Below are 19,866 nucleotides of genomic sequence, written 5' to 3' on the forward strand. Positions count from 1 at the left end.
CAGGCAGGAAATTCAATAATCAGCTCTAGGTTGTGTTCTAAATACAGTTACCAACACAGAAATCAAGTTTAACAAGCCGGAAAATGCTCAAAAGTAGGCGGCAATGCAGAAAAACTTAACAAATAATCTGAAGCAAAATACTTAAAATCTCAAAAGTGGCTCCTTTCTTCTCTCAGTGTTTTCTCCTCTTGGTGGGTGCTTCACCAACAGCCAACAAGTCTGAAAAGACGCCAAAACCACGAGGCAATCGGGTTTTAAGAGAAGGGGGATCAAAGAGTTAGGAATTGACCCAAAATGGCCAATAAAACTACAGTTTCAAGGCAGTAACCACTCCTACAGGGGCAGGCAGGCTGCTCAATGTTTATCACTGCCACTGATGAACACAGAGACTTCCCTTTAGCCCAAGTAAACAGTGGCCTCCAAGAAACTTACAAACAGTTCAGAACAGCAAATCTGTAATTGAACTTTTTTAAATCTCAGAAAAGTGGGAAAAAAGCAAGATTTTTTTTTTTTTTTTTTTTTTTTTTTTTTTTTTAAGGAAAGCCAGAGGTTAACAGGTATCAACAAGTTAGAACAGTGCAGTAAATGACCCCACACTTGAGTGCTAGGCCAGAAACAGATAAAATGCAAGTTTATTCCCAGATCTTTCAGTACAATGTAAGGTCCACTTTAGGTCATCATTCCCTCCGTGCTTACTATCTTGATTGCCAGTTTGCATTTCCATACCTGGTATTAGGCTTTAGGGTTTCTCAACTAGCTTGCTTCTCCCTTTTGAACTGTAATAGCTACATATGGTTCAGTTTTCCATAGTTCCATCCCAAAACTGCACTTAGTTTTGCAGGTTTATTGTTAGGCCTTTGTGAAGCATGTTCAGTTCTGTTATTAACTTTTTGGTAATTTATATTACCATGAGATGACCCACCAAGTAAAATTTCAACTTGTTCTGCATCACAGTTTGGTGTGATGCATTACATAAAATAATTTGAGTAAAATTGTAATGTTTGTTTGCAATGTGTAATTTCACAAAGTTCAAATTTGAATCAAGGGTGTAATTAGGCATACTCTGTTTACTCAAATGAGTTAATTTTTTACAAATGTCAAAAATCAGAATATTTAGAACTGCATAAACAGAGTTTTACATTTAAGAGATATATTCCTTTCACGCAAGCATTATTTGCATATCTCTAGAATAGCTTTTTCTGGGTGTAACTGTTGATAACTGAAAGTAATGTATCCCCTTCCTGTATGTCTGGGGAAGAATTTTGAGGGTTGAGAACATTTTTTAAATAACAGGTCAGTGTTGGGGCAGCAGCATTAGGTCTGAGAGCAAAATTAACATAATGTTAAGTTGTCAATCTCGCCTTCATTCTTGCTGGATGGGTTCGGAGCCGATCCTCAGCTCCGACTCGGCACTTGCTAAGCTCGAGAGTCACTTTTACCAGCTCGAGGCAGCCCCATATCCCATGATGCAAGGCGGTGATTACCCAGATCTCGTTTGCCGCTTCGCTCATGAGGTCATTTTTTTTGCCAGCTCCTGGTAAGTGAATTTAATTAGCTGTCCCAGTACCTTAAATTTTTTCATATTCATAGTTTGTTAGTTCCCCGATTCACTTAGCCCTACTCCCAGTTAGCTTCCCATCCCCTTATCCATATTTTCTGTTTTTCAGGCCTTCGGCCTTACCCTCCCAAACAGTTTCCTGTCAGGATTTGTTTAGTTGTTTTGTGTTTTTATTCACTGTACTTAGTTTTTTTTTGTATAGTCAGTGTGATTTTTGGACCGAGTGCTGTGTGTGTTTGTGTTTAGGACTTAGTCATGTCTAAAGACACTAGGGTCTCAGGTTTCAAGAAGTGTGACTCGTGCTGTCAGAAGATGTCTCTGACAGATGGTCACACTTCTTGCATTTATTGCCTGGGACCCCTACACCTGCAGGACTCCTGTGCTATTTGCCACTCATTCAGCAAGAGAGTCCTGCAGGAACGTAGAAATAAACTTATCTTAAGAGGTCTTCTCAAGCCTGAGAGCTCCCCGGCTAAGTCCGGCTCGGGGAAGCCCTCAAAGCCATCCAAGGCCCAGCCTTCAGTGTCCAAGTCAGTGGCCTTGGTTCTGACTCCACCGGAGTCGAGATCGGCTCCGTCCGGAGCCGATCCTTCCTTCTCGGAAGTTTTAGTATCGGCACCGATACCCTGGCTTCGGTACCTTTGTCGGCTCCGGCTGGAGCCGATTCTCTTGCTTCGAAGCCTGCGTCGGCTACGGCTGGAGCCGACACATCTCTAACCCAGCTCGGAGCTGACAAGCTGTCGGCTCCAACTGGAACCGAAGGTTCTTCGGCTCCAATGGCTCCGTCGAGAAAGAGATCTAGATCTCCTTCGCTGGAGTCTATCCACTCAGCTCCGGCCTCTCCCTTACTTTCGGAGCGGAGCCATCGGAGCCAATCCTCAAGGTCTTCCAGACTCTCAGACCATGACTTGGAGAGAGTGGTGAGTAGACTGCTGAAATCACAGGCACTGGCCAAGATGCTCCATAGCCCGTCTCAGCAGACCGCTATTCCACACCCTCCAGAAATTCCTCCTTCGACTCTCCTTCAGAGCTCGGAGCCGGAGATTATTGGTACCGTGACTGTTGGTGCTTTGGAGACGATACCACCCCTTTCGGCTCCGTCGTTTTCGACTCCTATCTCCTCCTTGAGACCGTCCTTGGAGGGATCCAGTCGTCGGGCTTCCCTGGTCGGTTCCGAGGGGGTGAGTGGCATCGGACCCTTGTCCGACCCCATTCTCCCTCTCGGAGCTTCGGCCTTGGTGAGCACGGCACCGACATCTGCTTCAGAGCCTTCCCTTTCGGTGGGGCCGGGGATTCCTGTTTCTTCGGAGCGGGAGCTCTCGGTCCTGCCCGGGAGGGGAGCCTTCGAGGTGATGAGGAGTGTGCTAGCCCCCGAACTCATTCAGCAGTCGGTTCCTTTAGCTCCTCCCTCTACGGTGCCTGTAGATATCTCTTCCCACTCTCTTGCTCCCGGACCCAGAGATCCATCGCCCCAGGTTTCCCCATTGGGAAGAACTTCCTCTTCCGAGGTTTCTCCTGATCCTTCAGGGGAACCCCCGCGTAAGAGGACCTGCAAGAGGAAGCACTTAGACTCCCCTGTGTCTACATCAGATACCGACTTAGATGAGTCGGAGGGGTCCCCAAGATCCCCCTCTGAGGATGTCTCCTTTTCAGACATCCTTGAACTCCTGAAACAGAGGGGGAACTGGCCCTCCATTAAATCCCTCCGAGGATGAATCGGTATACCTGGAGGCTTTTGGATCTCGACCCTCCACCTCCTGGGTGTCTCCGCCTTTCGACCCCCTCATGGACGTGATAGCTCGAAAGGCATGGGCATCTCCTGATTCTGTGGAACCAGTCCCCAAGAGACCTTCTAAATTTATCACGGCCCCCACTGAAAAACAGTTTCTCACTAAAGGTGTCCCAGTTGATGCCATGGTGGTGGCAGCCGCCACCAAAAAGGAACTTGCAGATCCTTCCGTACCAGTCCATCCTCCTAACAAGGAGTCTAGGACCATGGACAGGTATGGTAAGCGGATGTTTTCCTCAGCGACCTTTGCTATGCGTTCGCTGAATTATTTATGTCACTTCACCCGACTTCAAAGAGATATCCTCAAAGAATTGGGTGAAGTAGTACAGGATCCGTCAGCTGCAGAGGCTCAAGAGAAGATTGCCTCTCAGCTGGGAATCCTAAATTCCATAACTAACTCCTCCATGCCGCTCATTTCTTATGCAGCCGATGGGGCGAGTAGAGCCGTAGGCACAGGAGTGGCTCTCAGACGTCAGTCCTGGATGCGGCTTTGCAATTTTGCAGACCCTTTTAAGGCGTCCTTCACAAACTCTCCCTTTGATGGGACAACTTTGTTTGGCCCTCAGGTGAAGGACACTTTGACCAGGTGCGAGCAAGACGGCAAGACTCTTTCTGCCATAGGAGTCCGTTTCTCCACCCCTTCTAGACCTTACCCCAAAGGTCAGAAGGGAGGGAAAATGTGGTTCCGAAAATCACAGGGAGTCACGCCTGATGCACGTGGTCAGTTTACCCCCAGAGGCAGAGGGGGTAATAACAACAGACGCCACCCTAGGGGCAGAGGGGGTCCGCAGAACCAGGGCAGCAGAGAGCCTCTCTCTGACAAGCCCTTCCAGCATCCCTGAGGTGTTGCCCGACTGCCCACCCTTGGAGGCAGTCGGGGGGAGATTGTCGCTGTACCCAGAAGCCTGGCTTTCCCTCTCAAGACAAATGGGTACAGTCGATCATATCCGAGGGTTACAAAATACCTTTCGAGAAAAGCCCCTTCCCTCAAAAAGGATCCCTTCCAGACGTTCCACCCGGTCTAAGGGAAATTGCAAAGCTAGAGGTTTCAAAGCTTCTAGAGAAAAGGACCATCCAGCCAGTTCCAACAGATCATTTAGAATCCGGAATCTACTCAAGGTCCTTTTTGGTCCCCAAAAAGACGGGAGACTGGAGACCAATATTAGACCTCAGCAGGCTAAACAAGTCTGTCAAAGATTTCGGATGGTCACACTTCAATCAATTTTGCCCTTTCTGGGCAAAAACAACTGGATGTGCTCCATAAACCTTCAAGATGCGTACTATCACATAAAAATCCACAGATGCTACAGAAGGTTTCTCCACTTTCGGCTGGGGACCAGTCATTTTCAGTTCAGAGCCCTGCCCTTTGGTCTCACTACAGCCCCCAGAGTATTCACCAAATGCATGGCAGCGGTCACAGCTCACCTGAGACGTCAGGGATTCCAGGTGTTTCCATACCTAGACAATTGGCTCCTCTCATCCACCACCAGGCATCAACTTCTCCAGGCCAGGGATTACACTCTACGTCTCTGCAGCCAGTTAGGGATTTCAGTCAACTTCGAAAAGTCTTCCTTATCGCCTTGCCAATCTATTACCTTTATAGGCACAGATCTAGACACTACTCGGATGTCAGCAAACTTAACAAACCAAAGAATCCTGGATATCCAAAACCATGTTCGGATCATCCTATTCAGCAAAAAGGTACAAGCCAGGTTGGTCCTGAAAGTGTTAGGCCTTATGGCAGCTGCCATCACACTTCTTCCTCTGGCCCGTTTTTACATGCGTCTCCTGCAGTGGATGTTGTTTACCCAATGGTCCTTCCAGCAGTTACCCATGCGTCACAAGATTCTTGTGACACAGACCTGCAAAAGCCATCTATCCTGGTGGACTTCTTCCCCCCTAGTCCATCAGGGCAGACCATTTGTCCCCTCGGCCCCGGTAGCCACGGTCACTTCGGATGCCTCCCTGATCGTGTGGGGGGGCATTATCAGGGCAGGATGGTCCATGGCACGTGGCAACCGTTCAAATACCACCTGCCATAAATGTCCTAGAGATGAGAGCAGTGCTTTTAACGTTGCAAGCCCTCAACGACTTTCTTCCCTTAGGCACAATTGCAGTTCACACGGACAACATGTCCGTGGTATGGTACATCAACAAACAGGGCGGGACCAAGTCCTATCCTTTGTGTCGAGAAGCTCTCAGACTTTGGCAATGGGCGATCTCCTCTCATCGGTTTCTGATAGCAACGCATATCCCCGGGAAAACCAACATCATAGCGAACAGATTGAGCAGAGCTATACTCATGCCTCATGAGTGGTCTCTCAAACAATCTATAGTGGAAGAGATTTTTCAGAAGTGGGACCGCCCATGCTGCGACCTTTTTGCTACACCCCAAAACAGCAAATGCCCAGACTTCTTCTCTCTCTTTCTACTTCCGGGCCATTCCCCCAGAGACGCTCTAACCCAGGATTGGCCCCGGGGACTTCTTTATGCCTTTCCCCCCTTTCTGTTAATACCTCAAGTACTCCAGAAAGCTACCATCTTGAGAGCCAAGCTGATTCTCATTGCCCCTTACTGGCCTCGACATATTTGGTTCCCGTTCCTTCATCGCCATCTCTTGGTGCAGCCTTGGCATCTGGACCCAGTTCCAGATCTTCTGACCCACCAGTCAGGTCAACTGCACCGGTCCATTCGTTCCCTCAACCTCACCGCTTGGTTGCTCCACTTCCTTCCTTAGCCAGGCTTCCTATGATCTCTAACCCCGTTAGAGATATCATAGTAGCTTCTTTAAAGTCCTCTACCAGAAGGATTTACTCTTGCAAATGGCAACGTTTCTCCTTTTGGGCAAAGTCTAAGAACATAGACCCTTTTACTGCCCCTATTCAGTCAGTCTTGGACTTTCTAGCTGAAATTTTTCACTCCTGTTCTTCGTCTTCCACAGTTAAAGTCCAGTTGGCAGCAATCTCGAATTTCCATGTCGGATTTGCAGACCAGAACGTTATGTCTCACAAACTGTGTAAAGCCTTTCTCAGAGGGGTATTCCTACTTAAACCCCCTGTTAGGGATCCTCCACCGCAGTGGGACCTAAATTTAGTGCTGGCATCCTTGATACTCCCCCCTTTCGAACCGGCTGCTACATGTTCATTAAAATTTCTTTCTTGGAAGACGCTCTTTCTAGTTGCTATTACCTCGGCTAGGAGAGTGTCTGAACTTCATGCTCTCTGTGTTCGTCCCCCTTACTTGGTCTTCCACAAGGATAGAGTATCCTTGAGAACCAATCCATCCTTTTTGCCCAAGGTTGCTTCTAAAACAAATTTAAACCAATCTATTGATCTTCCAGTATTTTTCCCCATTCATTCTGACAGGGCGGAACAAAGATTGCATTGCCTAGATGTTCATCGCCAACTCGGATATTACTTGGACAGAACAAAGCAATTTAGGAAGTCTGATCAGCTTTTTCTTTCTTATGCTGAAAATAAGAAAGGTCTCCCTGTTTCTAAAGTGACCTTATCCAGATGGCTGTCTTCCACTATTTCGGACATTTATCAGCTTAGGGGCAAACAACTGATCTCAAAACCTAAAGCACATTCTACCAGAGGTCTAGCCACATCTACAGCTTTTCAGGCTAGGCTACCCTTAGACACTATTTGTGCAGCATCCACTTGGGCCACTCCTCATACCTTCGTTTCACATTACAAATTGGATATGGCCTCCAGGGACAGGGCAAGCTTTGGTTCCACAGTTCTCAAGAGTCTGTTCCATTGAGCCACCCAGGATAGAGGTGCTAGGGACGCGGTCCCATCCAGCAAGAATGAAGGCGAGATTGACAACTTAACATTTAGAAGTTATGTACCTACCATAACGTTCCATGTTAGTTGTCTTCTCTCGCCTTCTTTCTTGCGTCCCTCCCTCCTGTCCCCCTAGCCTGGACAGACCTTGAAATTCCTTCTTCTCTGGGAGATTGTTCTTCCTTGGACACCAGTTAGCTCTGGACCTTAATTACCTGGGTTCCCCTTACAGCCTTCTCAGGTTAGTTGTTCTTTCCTTTGTGAGAAGATTATGGGCAGTTTTTCCTCTAGATACCAAATGAGATCTGGGTAATCACCGCCTTGCATCATGGGATATGGGGCTGCCTTGAGCTGGTAAAAGTGACTCTTGAGCTTAGCAAGTGCCGAGTCGGAGCCGAGGATCGGCTCCGAACCCATCCAGCAAGAAAGAAGGCGAGAGAAGACAACTAACATGGAACGTTATGGTAGGTACATAACTTCTAATTTCAGAACAACCTGATTAGAATGGCTGACAACCAGCCTTTTGCAACAAGGAGCTGTGTCAACTAACAAATCAATAGAAGTACAATTGGCTAAAATTTTGGTGTCATTCAAAGGGGATCCAGTGTCTGTCAGCCTGGGATGACATGCTCGACAAGCCACGTTGCTTCTCTAGGGACGGCTTGCACCTGTCACCACTGGGCTTTCGGATATTGGCAAAGGCTCTTGCCACCCCCATAGTGCCTTTTTTAGGCAAGGCTCAAAAGACAAACCCACCCCCATAGACAGCACAAGGAACAAGAAACTAAGGGTAATGCTGCTAAACGCCAGAAGTCTTAACCTCAAGATGCACGCACTCGAAGCTCTCCTCAGTATGGAGAACATCGATATCTGTGCAGTGACAGAAACCTGGTTCAAGGCTCCAGAGAGCACCCCAGCACTACCAGGCTATACCTCATATCATGCTTTTCGGCCCCAAAACCCAGGCCGAACCACAAAAGGAGGGGGAGTTTCCATATTTATCAAGGATATCCACACCTCCAGGTTAGTGGCATTGCACGAAGTATCGGAGACCATCCATGTGCAACTAACAGTGGGCAAGACTGCTTTTCAGTTTATAGCATCCTACAGACCACCCTCTCAAAGTCAGGAATCCCATTCGGCTTTCCTGAAAACATTGGAGAACATGAAGATCTCTCCGAACACCATTATATTGGGCGACTTCAACTACCCAAACATTGACTGGAAACACTACTCAAGCCCCAGCACCTTAGCTCAAAGAAATTATAACCTCAAATGCTATGGAACAACCAGTCACCACTCCCACAAGAGGGGACAACATACTAGACCTGATCATTACCAACATGGGGACTCTATGCTCCATACCAGAAGTATATCCCTCATTGGTAAGATCAGACCATAAATTAATTTCACTGGATGTCTCCATCCCGACCCCACCCCCAGCCCAGAAAACCACAGTGAAAAACTTCTCAAAAGCGAACTTCTCACTTCTCAAAACCGAAGTGGAATCCTTCAAGGCCCCAGGGCCAGTGGAAACTACAGCCCAAACTGCAGAATCCTATATAAATGCATTCTACGGACATCTCCAGGAATGCATGGATCATGCTATCCCAAACAAAACCAAGACCCAATCATCCAAAGGCAGGCGTCCAGTCTGGTGGACCCCTGCCATAAATAAACTGTACAACAGAAGGAGGAAGCTACTACATGATAGAGCAAAATCCCTAATAGGGAAGGCATCTCTGATCAGTACTAGCAAAAAATTACGATCCCTCATAAAATCCTCCAAGGCCAGCTTTGAGAGAAAAATTGCACAGGACACCAAAGACAATCATAAGGCTTTTTTCAGTTATGTTAAAAACCTGGGATGCAACTCCCAGACTTGTTCTGAGTTGATTCTAAACGACAAAAAATACACTGAACCCACAGAAATCGCCAATATCCTGGCAGACAGGTTCAGTGCAAACTCCCCCCCCCCAAAAGAGCAAGTATTTATCCCAGCAGAGGGCTGCCTCCCAAACATCTCAGATGCTCAGGTGAAGGCTGCCCTCTCCAAAGCAAAAAACACTGCTTCCATGGGACCAGATGGCATCCCAGGTTGCGTCCCACATGAACTACAAGAGGAACTAATCCCTCAGATAAAACAGCTATACAATCTCAGCCTCACTACAGGATATGTGCCCACAGAATGGCGTACAGCAACAGTGGTCCCACTCCACAAAGGTGGAGCCTCTACGGACCCTGGAAACTATCGCCCCATAAGCCTGACTAGCTAAGTCTGCAAGGCTATGGAGAGGATCCTCATGGAGTTCATAAACAAAGACATTGGGGACCTACAGACACTAGATCCTACCCAGTTCGGCTTTGTCAAGGGCAGATCCTGCCTTTTGAACCTGGTTGACTTCTTTGAAACAGTCACCAAAGCCATAGATAAAGGGAAGGTGGTCCACACAGCCTATCTGGACCTTGCAAAGGCATTTGACACAATACCCCACTCGGGCATCATAGATAAGCTATCCAGCTTAAATATAAACCCCTATGTCACAAGATGGGTCGCAAACTGGCTCAAAGACAGAACCCACAGAGTGAGAGTTGCTGGAGCCATGTCAGACTCGAAACCGGTCACAAGTGGCGTCCCACAGGGTTCTGTCCTGGGACCACTCTTGTTCGGTATATACTTTTCCGAGGTACAGGCAAACGTGGGAGGACTATGGCTCACCAAGTTCGCAGACAACTGCAAACTGGGCTCCATAATCAACTCTCCAGCTGACACAAACATCCTTCAAAAAGGTCTCACAGAGACAGATAACTGGTGCCAGCGCCATGGTTTAAAGCTAAATGCCAAAAAATGTATAGTCATACCCTTTGGCAAAAACAATGTGCCCACAAATTACCACATAGGCGGAAACCCATTAAGTACAGAGAAAGTTATTAGGCACCTGGGGACCCAAGTTGATAGCAATCTCTCCTTTGAAAACCACATTGCCAAAGTGGTTAGAAAGACCTTCTACATAGCCCACCTCATCACGAAGGGTTTCACATCTAGATCAAGAGAGGTAATCGTGCCCCTTTATTCATCCCTCATCAGGCCGATCATAGAATACAATGCCCCTTTTGGGATGTACCTTACCTGACACTTGCAGCAATTAGAAAGACCCCAAAAGTATCTCACCAAGAGGATCAAGGGTCTCAAACAGATGCCATATGCTGCTCGGTTAAAAAAACTCCAGCTCTACTCAGTTGCATACCGCCTACTTTGAGGCGATCTATGCCTGACATACAAAGCTATGTCAAATCCAGAATTAATGGACATGCTCCACCTCAGTAAATCTAAATCCCTTAGAGCCACACGCTCGAGGGACTTGAACCTCAGCACAGAAATAAATAGAACTTGCTGGAGGGACAGGTTCATAACCCAGAGGCTCCCTTCGCTCTGGAATAGAATTCCAGTTCATGTGAGGCAGAGCACCTCACTGAATCTCTTCAAGAAGAATCTCGATAAGTGGATGGGGGATCGTAGGTTTGTCCCAGGGATTACTCCCGTGTCACTATTAGACAGAGGCACAGTAAACTAAACCTTAAAAAGGGCACAGTATACTCAAATCAAGGGGTGGCGTAAGCCATACAGAATCGGGCTAGGCTTATAATTGCCCTAGGGCAGATAGCCTAGTATGAACCTATGAACCTATAAAGATGCAATACAATTGCATATTATATGTGTAATAGTGTAAAATATCGTAAAAGTGCAGGGGGCCCCACCTCACCCATGTGCCGCTGATGTGTTCTAGCACCAGGAATACATTACATTCTCCAGCACTGTGTGACCTTGGAGTTGGGACTAAATTAGTAGTAGACTACTGGGCAGTTACTGGTCAGCTGCTCCAGAAGTATAAGGAGTACTGCCTTTGAGTTGTATTGGATTAATTTTCAAACTTACGACTGCTGTTCAGAATTCTATACATTGTGCAAAAGTATTTTTATGTAGTTGTTAACCAGGTAAAAGCCCACTGGACATGTGTCCCTTTTCAGCCATGACCTTAGACCACTATCTGATTAAATGACTTGATCAAGGTACTATAGTTTGCAAATGGGAATCTGGGGAATCAATCCAAGGACTACAGGATAAGCTTAACAGTTTGCTATTAAGAGAGCACAAGAGATGCCCTCATAGTCTGACAGATTTGGACCTCTTTTGCAAGGAAGAGTGGGCAAATATTGCCAAGTCAATATGTGCCATGCTGATAAGACTCCTACCCAAGAAGACAGAATGCTGTAATTAAATCAAAAGGTGCTTCAACAAAGTATTAATTTAAGGGTGTGCACACTTATTACAACTAGCTTATTGTACGTTTTTTATTTTTTACATTTCCCCCCTAACAGGGTGGCCACGGTGGTGCAGCGGTTAGCATTGTCACCTCACAGCAAGAGGTTCCCTGGTTCTATCCTTGGCTGGGGTGCCTTCTGTGCAGAGTCTGTTTGTCCTCCCTGTGGTCATGTGGGTTTCCTCCCACATCCCAAAGACATGCTGTAGGTGGATTGGACACTCTAAATTGGCCCTAGGTGTGTGTGTGTGCCTTGTGTGTGTGTGTGCCTTCTGTGGAAGGTTAGGCGCCGATCTGGCAACTCGACACCATAAAAAAACTCCACTGCCAATCGTGAGCAGATAGGTGATCCACTGTGGCGACCCCTAACCGGGAAAAGCCAAAAGAAGAAGAAGACATTTTTCCCCCTAACAGATTTATTTTTCAATTGAATTGTACAGGTTATAGGTCACATTAAAGGTGGGAAAAGTTTTGGAATGATTTATTGTGGTCTCATTTTTTTATATCACAAAAACCTGGCATTTTAACAGGGGTATGTAAACTTTTTATATCCACTTTACATGCAAGTACTTTTATGCAACTTCTTTTTTTCTAACTGTGCTATTGTTGTGCCTTTGATATGCATCTTTGTTTATATTCATAGTGAATTCCTTTCTGATGCTTTGTTATTTGTGCTTACCCTGTATTTGATACACTCCAGAGGTTTTTTTTGCCACGTTCTTTGCCACTGATCCTGCTGTTCATTAGTGTCTAAATTAACTATCTTGGGGGTCTCTTTTTATTAATTTCTCTTTTGCTTTACACTTTACTTGCTTCACCCGAAATATGTTTGTTCCTGTTAATATAGATTGTTTTAAACAGTGCTGTGATTGTGGTTTGATGCACTTCATATAGCATTTGACTCTCGGCGCTGCTGTGCATTGTCAGATAACAGATTTCTCAGTCTGGAGCAGAACAAGAGGAATCTGCCTGAAACTGTTTATTTATTTACAAAATTCAAAGTGGTTTAGTGGCAGAATTCTTGCCTGCCATGTGGGAGATCCGGGTTTGATTCCAGGTCATTGCATTCATTTTAAGTATTTAAGATAGAGACTGCTTTATCAAATGTGTGTAAGATTATTTTATACCTCGATTCCCGGCCAATGCATTAATTTTAAGTATTTAAATTTTAGCAAATGTAAGGCTTGCTTATGTTTTAATATATGCTTTTAAAGGTGCGTTTTTATTAAGTGAATTTTGCATATTATAGGTATTTTAACTACCAAAGTATTAGAAAATGATATTGGCAAGTAGTTTCTTATATAAATGTGATGTGAACTATCGATCCATACAGAAGAGAAGTTTGATTTACATTTTTACTTCTATTGGCTAGCTTAAGCCAATGATATTTAGGAAAGTGAAGTCTGATTTACATCTTTACCTTTATTGGTTAGGTAAAGTTTATTAGAATAATCAAGTACATTGGATGATAAAGTTGCTTGTATAACATGATATTTACATATTATTTGTCATTGGCTGATAGAAGCTTTATATTATGTTGAAGTGGTTTTTGAATGTGGATCTGAAGAAGGCTTTAATAGCTGAAAGCGCTTGTCCTCTGTATTTCTGTTTGTTGTTTCGTCGTTATCATAGTCTTAAATAAATTGTTTAGTCAAGTTTTACGGTGTGGAGCATTGCTTATCTTTTGTTTTTAGAACAAGAGGAATGTCATCTCTTAAATGTATGATATGGATAATGAGGAGAAACTCCGGAGTTTTACATTTTCAATCAGCTAAGCTTAGTAGGCATAAATATGTCCTTTAGGGCTCTGTTTGAGAACATTGTTCACTGTTCAAGCAAAAAATTTTATTTTTCACAGGGAGAGAGAGAGGCTCCAATTCAGGAGGTTTACCCTCTATCTGTTTGTGACCAACTCTGCAGCTGCAGTCAGGAAACCAAAGCAAATCCCCCATTTCTTTTGCCTTTTTTGTGTCTTCCATAAAGTCTACACAGTGACAGCCATCCTAACCTATGGTCATCTAGCTTTAGCCTAGTCAACTGACTTACTAATGCATTTACACACTGTACCAGCAGAGATTGAGACTCAAGCTTTTGTTAATAAAACGTGGCCTGTAGTCTTCACCTGAGCTATATTTCCAGAACAGTATTTCTTAACTTGTAAGCATAGATGACGCGTCATTTCTATGGAAATAGTTAAGATGCCACAATACACAGAAAATGGCAGTATAAGCAACACAGTAAAGTTTTTTATTGCTATGAATTATACTGCTGGTACTGTGTTATTTGAATGTTATAAAAATGAAAAATTTCATTTTTATGGTAGGATCTTCCATAAATAGGTGGCAGTCATTGCTCTTTAGTGACAGAAACTGAGCGATCATGTTTTAAGTAAACATCCTATGACAAAATGTTGAGACCAATAGTGTTCTAACAGAGTTTTATAAACATTATTTGACTTTGTAATCATTGTTGTGTGAGGTATTTAATTACTTTATAAGTTGTAGGAGAACTGAGTTTTCTTTTTTATTTCACACTAATGTTTGAGCAATTATTTCTCTGTGCAATTGTTACAGTTTATAAAGAGGTACTTGAATCTGACAGAGGAGACAACTTTTTCATCAGAACTCATTTTGAATATGAAAAGGAAAGTCCGCAGAGTCTGCCTTTCATCAGAGGGGATGTGTTTAAAGTGGTAGATACTCTCTATGATGGGAAGCTGGGAAGCTGGCTGGCTGTACGTCTAGGCAGGGATGCTAAACCTTTGGACAAAGGCATTATTCCAAACAGAAGCAGGTATCTGTGTATTTTACTGTTTATTGCAATTAGAAGTAGTTGCTTTGTTTAGTGTACTTCATAATTCTTTTTAAAAAGTCACCACACACTATAGTAGAACTAACTACACTGTGTATTCAGTGTGAATTGTTTCACTGATACATGCACAAGTGATGCATCTTTGCTGTACTTAATTATGTAAATTAGCAGTATATATAATGTACATTTTTGTGCAGTTCATTGAAATTTAGAATCACTTATTTTAAATAGAACAGAGGAATGCTGTCCCATTTGATGGCTTCCATTCTTGTAATGTCAGGTATATAGAACCAGGCCCATGTGTATGTAATAAACCTCTTTTAGATACTGATTCAAGACGGGTTACTTAAACATTTTTAGAGAGATATTTCAGGAAAGTGTTTTGACGTCAGTGTAATTCTGAATTTGTTGTATAACAACATGGATATAATGAGGTTCATTTCAAAAGTCTATTTTATTTAGAAAAAATCTAATTTATTTAGAAATGCGATTAATTCCATAACTCTGATTTCACTGAAGTGTTCAAAAAAGACAGCTTGTCTGAAATGTTGATATTTGAACTTTCATTTTTGTCTTTCAGCAAGTTTGTGAAAGATATTTCAGCACTGTTTGAATGTCATATACTGAAGCAGAAGTAAACTAGTATCATTGTTTAAAAAATACTTATGTGAAACTTTGCGATCGTACTACAGGGACCCTTTGCATTGGGTACGTGCCATTATTTTTCTGAGAAGCCCTACTATGGTAGTTCTGGTACCATATCTGGGGGGTGTCCAATACATACTGTGGCATTCCTGTGTTAGAATAGGAAGATACCTCATGATAACCCATGTTTTTCTTGCAGTTCATACTGCATCCTTATATGCATTTTTCAAAAATAGTCATGTTTATTGCTGAAAAGCATACCTTGCAAGTCTTCTGCAGTCATCAGATCATGAATCCAGACCCAGTGTAGAAGATGATGCTCCTATATTAGAGGGAACCTTGATGTCTAAGTCTGCCAAGTGTAAGCATTTCAACATGGGCACTTGTAGAAGTACATTAATAGGAGTTTGGGGCTTATACTTGCAGCTACAGAACTGCAGTGGATGGTGGACAGTGATTAGGCTTGGCCGAAAAGTCTGTCTCACAAGTCAATGCAGTAGGCAGGAGCTAGAGAAAACAAGGGTAAAGAAACAGGAAACCAAGCTTCAACCAAAGCCTATGTCAGCTTAAGAATTCACAGTTTTGATGGTGGCTCTTGAACTTTTGCTGATAGTGGGCTTCTTTGCAGGAATTCCCAAGTCCACGTGGCTTTTGATTGTTCCTGAAATGTTGGACCTGTGCAGACTGTTTCATAGGTTGGTACTAGGCTATCGGCCCTAGGGCCTCTACAAGCCTAGCCATAACAATTCCCTGGCTATTTCTTCCCACATTGTTTATTGGAGGTAACTGACAGGTTTAAAAGGTAACCAAGGTATAATTATCCCTTATGCCAGCCTCTCACCAATTATCATTTTTTTCTGCAGCACACCTTGTATTAGAAGTTATCTTAACAGCTTTGAGAGTGCAGCTGTCATGTTTCCCACATCTGTTCAAAAAATGTACCTCTTTCCCTTTGGTGATCAAAAATATTTGCCCTCTTCCTGCAAGTCTTAACTCGCAGGGTGAATATATGAAGGGTTTGAGAGTCCATATTTCAGTGGCAGTCAGGATGATTGATTTTTTTCTGCATGTACCATCACCCGTGTGTAGATCTTTCTTTTTGACATCATCCGACAAATTACATAATCTTTAGACTGGCTGATATTTCTTCCCAATACCCAAAATAGGCTAGACAATAATTTGGAAAAGGAATATTATAGCCTGGGGTTATACATTCTGTGGGACTGGTCTTTTAGTATCTTATCAAATCTTATGGGTGGAGTTGGAATCATTTGAACATTGGACCCTCTACTTTTAAGAAGGTGCTCAGTCTTTATAGGTATTTTCCAGTCTTAAGTGCAGAAACTGCCCATGAAAAGTACTGCCTTCTCACAACTCCATAACTTGATGGGGAAGTTGAGCTTCTCAGTAGTGGCTGCACTATAGGTTCACAGGTAAGTACTAGGCAATCAGTCTGCAGATCATTTCAAGCCTAGCCAAAAAACATATTCAAAATCTCCTAGCCTCAAGGGGGGCAAGATGAGGTAGAGTGGGAGAGGACTTGAAGCTGCCCATCAGGTTATCCAGGTTTACACTGAAGTGGCATGGGTGGTACTCTGCTTGACATGTAGTAGATGCTGATGTTCTTCTTGTTTCACTGTTGAAGCCAAGCTACCCCCTCAAAAAGGAAAAGAGATCTGTCCCCTGTAGTTTTGTCTGAAGAAGAGTCAGATGAATCTGATGTATCTGACTCTGAAGACCTGCAACTCCTCTCCACTTATGAGGATTCTGATGTAGAGGACTCCATTCCTTCAGCCTCTCCCCCAGAGGATTTTTCCTTTGGGTAAACCCTACATACTTTAAGGGAGCATTTCCAATGGGAGAGTCAGGACTACCCCCAGTCTAAAAAGAGACTCATGGAATTCCTAGATCTTCTGCAACACAGACCCTTGGCCATCCCCCCAGTCCTGGATGTTATGGATGATGTTTTCCTTGAATCTAGCTCGACTCCTAACACCCTACCTCCTGCTCCCAGAAAACCAGACAGATACTATAGTGTCCCTGACTTATACAAATATCTTTTTAAAAATCCAACAACTGACCCTGAGGTAATTTCTCAAGGGCCAAAAGGGATTAAGGCAACCTCTGCAAAGAATCCCACCCCCTCAGACAGGGATTCCTGAGCACTGCACAGATGGGGTAAAAAAGTATACACCTCAGTTACTCTTGCTATCAGGGCACTAAATTGTCAGTTACATATGCTGAAATTTCAGCAACATACCTTGGAACTCCTTAAACAAAAAATGTCTTCCCTTCCTGCTTGGGCAGAATCTAAAGATTTACAAGACTTAATGCATTCTGTAAGCCAAGTAACTAAACACACTTTGCACTGTGGTTTTGACACCCTAGAAGCTTCTTGCAGGGAAGCAGTCACTGGATCTGTCATTAGAAGACATGCATGGCTTAAGGAACAACCCCTGAGGGGATAGCTTGGCGTCCACTGATCGGCATGATAAGGTCTTCCACCATTTTAAGCATTTGAGACTGAGGCAAGATAGCAGATGCCTAAATGTGATGACTGCAACAGTGAATACACTCGAACATTTATATTTATGGTAAGTGTACACAACTGCACTTTCCAGGGGTAAGGGATATACTGGAATATTAATCTATCATGCTAACTTGTCTCATTTATCCACTGATGAATATTTAGATGTTCTTCGTGCTTCATTGTTGCAGTCATCACCTGTGGGTTATCCCTGCAGTGGTAGCCCTTGGCCAGCGCGAATACCAGAGTCAGTGTTTTTTTGCGTCAGCTGCAATCGCTTGTAATCTGACATCAGGTCATCAGTGTTATAAAGCAAGGCAGCTGACGTAATTCCATAAGTCTTTCTTGCCATGGAGCCCGTAACAGAAGCAGTTCGCACGAGTGCCATTTGGTGGTTACCAGAAGTTGCATTTTAGCTGAAAACTTCTAAAGCTAAGTACCCCATTGGGGATCCTTTTTTTTTGCACTAACCGATGTCTGAAAAAGTTAACAGTTGTCTCACCTGTGGAAAGTAGATCCCACACCAAGACTTCCATGCTTCCTAGGTCACTTGTTTAGGCCCAGACCAATGACGTCCCCTGTTGCCGGTTCTGTGCATTCTTTAATGTGAGAACCATTCGCCGTAGAGCTACTTTTCCTGACTGTGCCAATTCAAGAGAGTTAGCAGATTTACTGCACTCTGCTTGTCAAGTGGCCAAACACTCATTACAATGTGGATATGCCCTAGAAGCCTCTAGCAGGCCAGCAGTGACAGGATCTGTTATTAGGAGTCATGCATGGTTGAAGGAACAACCTCTCCTTGATCATGTCAAGTCTAAATGTATTGATGCACCCCTAGATAAGGAGCACTAGTTTGGGGAAAAAGCAGAAGAGGTACTTAAAAAGATGGAATACAAAGCAAAATCTATGCAAACAGTAAAAGATTTATTTCAGGTACAACCTCCCAGGTTCAGCAGGAACTTTCCCTAAGCACTGGGCCTTCCCTGCACCTAGCAGACAGGCCCAAGGTAAGCCCTGCAGGGACAGACCATCCAGGCCCCTATCCCAGGGCCAGCAGAGAAGCAAACAATGGACCACTTCCGTCTCTAAGGCAGGGAGTTCTAAGGAGTTCTAAGCCAACCTTCTATGGCAACCACTCACAATGACTCCCCCCTCCTCCCTCTGCCCTCCCTTTACTCATCAAAAACTAGGAGGAAGGATCTCAGTCTTCAAAGACAATTGGCCTTCTGTAACAAAGGACCAGTGGGTCTTAAAGATTATTTTTCAGGGATACAAATTCTCTTTCAGCGAACTCCCAATTCCAAGAGGGTACCCGGACTTACCTCCAAATCAGTGGGCAGAGGCAGTGAAACAGGTACAAGCTCTCATATCCCAGGGGGCAGTAGCACCTGTACCTTCAGATCAAACAGGCAATGGATTTTATTCCAGACTATTCCTTGTTCCCAGAAAAGAGGGCACTTGGCACCCCATCCTGGATCTCTCCATTCTGAACACCTCCCTGGTAGTCCCCGGAATCAAAATGTTAACTTTTCAGCAGCTGCTACCTATGCTAAAAAGAAAATGCCTGGCTAGTGACCCTAGACGTAAAAGATGCCTACTTTCACATCTCCATCATGGAATTGTGCAGGAAATTCCTGCATTTTACAGCAGACTCACAGCACTTTCAGTTCTCTACGCTGCTCTTTGGCTTGTCTACTGCACCCAGAGTATTCACCAAATGCTTGGCCCCGGCAACATTCTGCAGACAAAGAAATATACAGATTTACCCTTACTTGGATGACTGACTCATTCAGGCAGAGTGCAAAGAAAAGCTGCTGCAAGACCTTCTCTTTGTCAAATCAATCCTAACTTCCCTAGGGTTCACCATCTTTCTTGATCTATCGAAAGCCTTCGATATGGTTAATCACCAGCTTCTACTCTCCACCCTGGACAACCTACATCTTGACAACCAAGCCCTAAGCTGGTTCAAGGATTATCTCTCAGGTAGGCTACAAGCTGTCCAATGGCAAAACAGGCTATCTGACCTGCTCCCAAACACCATTGGTGTTCCTCGGGGCTCGATACTTGGTCCCCTTCTCTTTTCCATATTCATAAATGACCTCCACTCTGTCATCCCTAAAACCACCTGCATTCAATACGCAGATGACTCCACTCTGATCTGCTCGGACGCCTCTCTCTCAAAACTACAAACAACCACTCAGCATTGTTTTACAATAGTTGAAAAATGGTTCTCCGAGCTGAAACTCATACTCAATCCGTCTAAAACCAAACTGCTTATATTTTTCCCCTCTGTATCCACACCCCTCGTGAAAGAACTTCCTATTCCAATCAACATCTCCTTCCATGTTGCATCCATCAATGGCACCATCATTGACCCTGTCTCTAGTACCAAACTATTAGGCGTCACCATTGACCATAAGCTCAAA

The 19,866-nt window shown here is 44.2% G+C and overlaps 1 protein-coding gene across 3 annotated transcripts in view; it reads left to right on the forward strand.

The window, feature by feature from the left end:
- TJP2 (tight junction protein 2) overlaps positions 1-19,866 on the forward strand; it is a 2,224,967-nt gene that overhangs the window by 1,620,014 nt on the left and 585,087 nt on the right. For all 3 annotated transcript variants that reach the window (XM_044064349.1, XM_044064348.1, XM_044064350.1), the window contains one exon: positions 14,031-14,250. In XM_044064349.1, coding sequence (XP_043920284.1) covers positions 14,031-14,250 — 220 coding nt within the window. The remainder of the gene's footprint in view (positions 1-14,030; positions 14,251-19,866) is intronic.

This window comes from Protopterus annectens, chromosome 2.part2 (genome assembly GCF_019279795.1).
Source record: "Protopterus annectens isolate FY-2018-M chromosome 2.part2, PAN1.0, whole genome shotgun sequence".
Classification (NCBI taxonomy): domain Eukaryota; kingdom Metazoa; phylum Chordata; order Ceratodontiformes; family Protopteridae; genus Protopterus; species Protopterus annectens.